The sequence below is a fragment of the Myotis brandtii genome, unplaced genomic scaffold (assembly GCF_000412655.1).
Source record: "Myotis brandtii unplaced genomic scaffold, ASM41265v1 scaffold646, whole genome shotgun sequence".
Classification (NCBI taxonomy): domain Eukaryota; kingdom Metazoa; phylum Chordata; class Mammalia; order Chiroptera; family Vespertilionidae; genus Myotis; species Myotis brandtii.
In genome coordinates this window covers 68,743-71,749 of record NW_005370495.1, presented here as the reverse complement: position 1 = coordinate 71,749, position 3,007 = coordinate 68,743, and the positions used below count along the sequence as shown (strand labels likewise).

Sequence of the window (3,007 nt, the reverse complement as noted above, 5' to 3'; positions counted from 1 at the left end):
GGGCAGAGCACAGCTGTGGCGGGGCCCGGCCCCCCGACAGCCCCTTCATGTTCCTGGGGGCGGGGGAGTACCTCTCCTCATCGAAGGGCTGCGTGGGGGACCACGGGTACGGCTGGTCTGTGGAGAGAACACAGGGGCGCCGTGAGACTCGGGGGCACAGCAGCGAGACGCACGTCCGTGGAGGCGCGGACCATCGGACACCCCTCCCGGGAGCCACCTGGGCAGCGGCCGGGGGTCCCTGGCGAACGGCGTCAACCGCTCCAAAGCACGAGAATCTCAAGAACAGACTGCCATTCCCGAATGGGGTGTCTCAGTGACAGACAGCCGGTGTCCCCCAGGCTCCCCGGGGCCCCGGGGAGCGAGATGGTGTGGTCCTAAGCAAGCAGACAATCTGGGGGGGGATGAGTGACAGCCCATCGATCTGAGCATCATGCGCACACACAGCAGATGGCGTGCATGCAGCATGCGACACAGGAAAGAACACGCCATCTTACAGTCCATGCCACGCACGTGTAGCTTGTCTATACGATGCACATGCCCGTATGCAACACGCCTCTGCAGCCTGTGTACGTGTCTGTAAGCCTCTGTAACGTGCACATGTTACGTAACATGCACACAGCGGGACGTCCGCAGGGAACACAGGCCTGAGAAGGCGATTCCAACAGGAAAGGGGGTGGAAAGACCTGTGGACGGGTGCCCAGAAGTGACCCCAGGACGGAGCTGTCTCCTCGGGGATGTGGAGGCCAGCGGGCTCCCCTGGCCAGGGCCCGGCTCCCCCCGCAACCCGCAAGCCATCCCCCACAGGACACAGGCCGGAGGCTGCGCCCTCCTCTCCTGCCCCCACCGCACGTGCCCAACCGTCAGCCCAGGGACAGGCCTGCTGGGAATTGCGGGCTCCCAGGCTGCGGTCACGACCCAGCAGAGCCTGTCTCCTGGCACCGGACACGGGGTGGCCAGTGCCTGCTTCTGTCTGTCCCTGGAAAGGCCGCCCAGGGCCCAGCCACACGGGGAGGAGGGTCTGCTTGGCTCTTCCCCTCCCTGCTCCTCCTCCACACACACCCCCCCCCGCCCCCATCGGCGTGTTTACACGTTTCTGTTGTTCACTGTGTGACAGTGTCAGACTGCTGGCTGTCAGCTCACCCTCGCTCCCTGCGCCCACCTCCTTCACTCCAAGGCCCTGCCTGGCCGACGCCCTCGGTTCTTGTCACCGGGGCCACAGCAGCCCCGACCATCCTTCCTCGGGCCCTTTCTGTCCTCATCCGCCCAGACGTCGTGGCCCGGGCTTCCCCAGGCACCACTCAGCTTCCCCGTGAGTCCCAGCCCAGCCTCACCCCCGAGGCCGCCCCCAGGAAAGCACGTTTCCCAGGAGAATGAACGCAGCGCGCGGCTGACCAGCGGCAAGGCCGTGCTCCGAGACCTCGGTTCCACAGCCGCACGCGGTGTCACCCCGTCGTCTCTGCTTCATCTCCCCACTAACGAAAGGCCGCCCAGGGCCCAGCCACACGGGGAGGAGGAACCCCTAGGAGCCCAGCCACACGGGGAGGAGGGGCTGGTTGGCTCTCCCCCTCCCTGCTCCTCCTCCACCCCACCCCCCGCCCCCATCGGCGTGTTTACACGTTTCTGTTGTTCACTGTGTGACAGTGTCAGACTGCTGGCTGTCAGCTCACCCTCGCTCCCTGCGCCCACCTCCTTCACTCCAAGGCCCTGCCTGGCCGACGCCCTCGGTTCTTGTCACCGGGGCCACAGCAGCCCCGACCATCCTTCCTCGGGCCCTTTCTGTCCTCATCCGCCCAGACGTCGTGGCCCGGGCTTCCCCAGGCACCACTCAGCTTCCCCGTGAGTCCCAGCCCAGCCTCACCCCCGAGGCCGCCCCCAGGAAAGCACGTTTCCCAGGAGAATGAACGCAGCGCGCGGCTGACCAGCGGCAAGGCCGTGCTCCGAGACCTCGGTTCCACAGCCGCACGCGGTGTCACCCCGTCGTCTCTGCTTCATCTCCCCACTAACCAGTCACGTCACACAAGCCATCTCCCTCCGCGTTAACACGGGTGCCCATCACCCTCCCGCTCACGGCTGCCCGGCCTGCCCCAGGGCTGGCCCCGGCGCTGTGGTGGGAATGTGGCCGCACAGAAGCACAGCGTAGAAGGTGACAGTTTCACAGAAATGGGTGAGATCTGATTATGCAACAGACGAAAGGGGTTACTGCTGTCGGGCAATAAAAAGCAGTTCAGCACGGAGACGTGCGGCCATGTGGGCGCCGTGGAGACAGCGGCCAGTGGGGGAGGCAGCCACGGGGAGCATCCGCTCTGTGGTCCCGCTGGCTGCTGCTGGCCAGGGCTGGCGGGACAGGGGCCTGCTCTGAGCCGGGGGACTAAAACCTCCTAACACGGACCGAGGGGATGGCCGCTCACCTGTGGGTGCGCTGGCAGCCGGGCCGCGGGCTGCACGTCTAAAGGGGGTTGTACAGTGTGTGAGTCAGATCCCACAGACCTCTGGCCAGGGAGGATTACACAGGAGGGGAGAGGCCGGAACAAGGCAACGTGGAACATATACGAACTTTGAAACATCGTCCTCGCGTGTTTCAGGGCCGGGCAGTAAGGAAGCCGTGTGCTCCCTGCTGCGGTTCCGTCTCCACGCAGCACACGCGTGGCGGAGGCGCCTGGGCTGTGCTCCGACAGCCGGAGGCTCAGAGGCAGACCCTGGGCCGGGCTCGAGGTCCCTGTGACCTCACAGGGGGCCCCCGTGCCCCTGGCCTTTCATTCCGGTTCACGCTTCCTGGACCGGGATTCGGATCTGCGGTTCGTCATCGGCGTGTTTCACACTTTGCTGTCATTTACCGTGTCACGTTGTTATAAAAGGAGACGGTGCATGAATCAGCAAATGGATTCGTTTTCACCAGCCACCGATGACATTACCCAAGTTCCGCCGTGAAGGGTTGAGGCGCTGATGTCCTGCACGGACGGCGCTGAGGAGAGCGACAGGCGACCGTGTGCGCCGGCCCCAGGTGGGA

At 65.2% G+C, this 3,007-nt stretch overlaps 1 protein-coding gene across 1 annotated transcript in view; it reads right to left on the bottom strand.

Moving 5' to 3' along the window:
• Window positions 1-3,007, bottom strand: part of DLGAP2 (discs, large (Drosophila) homolog-associated protein 2) — a 73,074-nt gene that overhangs the window by 58,561 nt on the left and 11,506 nt on the right. The window contains exon 2 of the mRNA XM_014528687.1: window positions 72-117. Within this exon, the coding sequence (XP_014384173.1) occupies window positions 72-117 (46 nt within the window). The remainder of the gene's footprint in view (window positions 1-71; window positions 118-3,007) is intronic.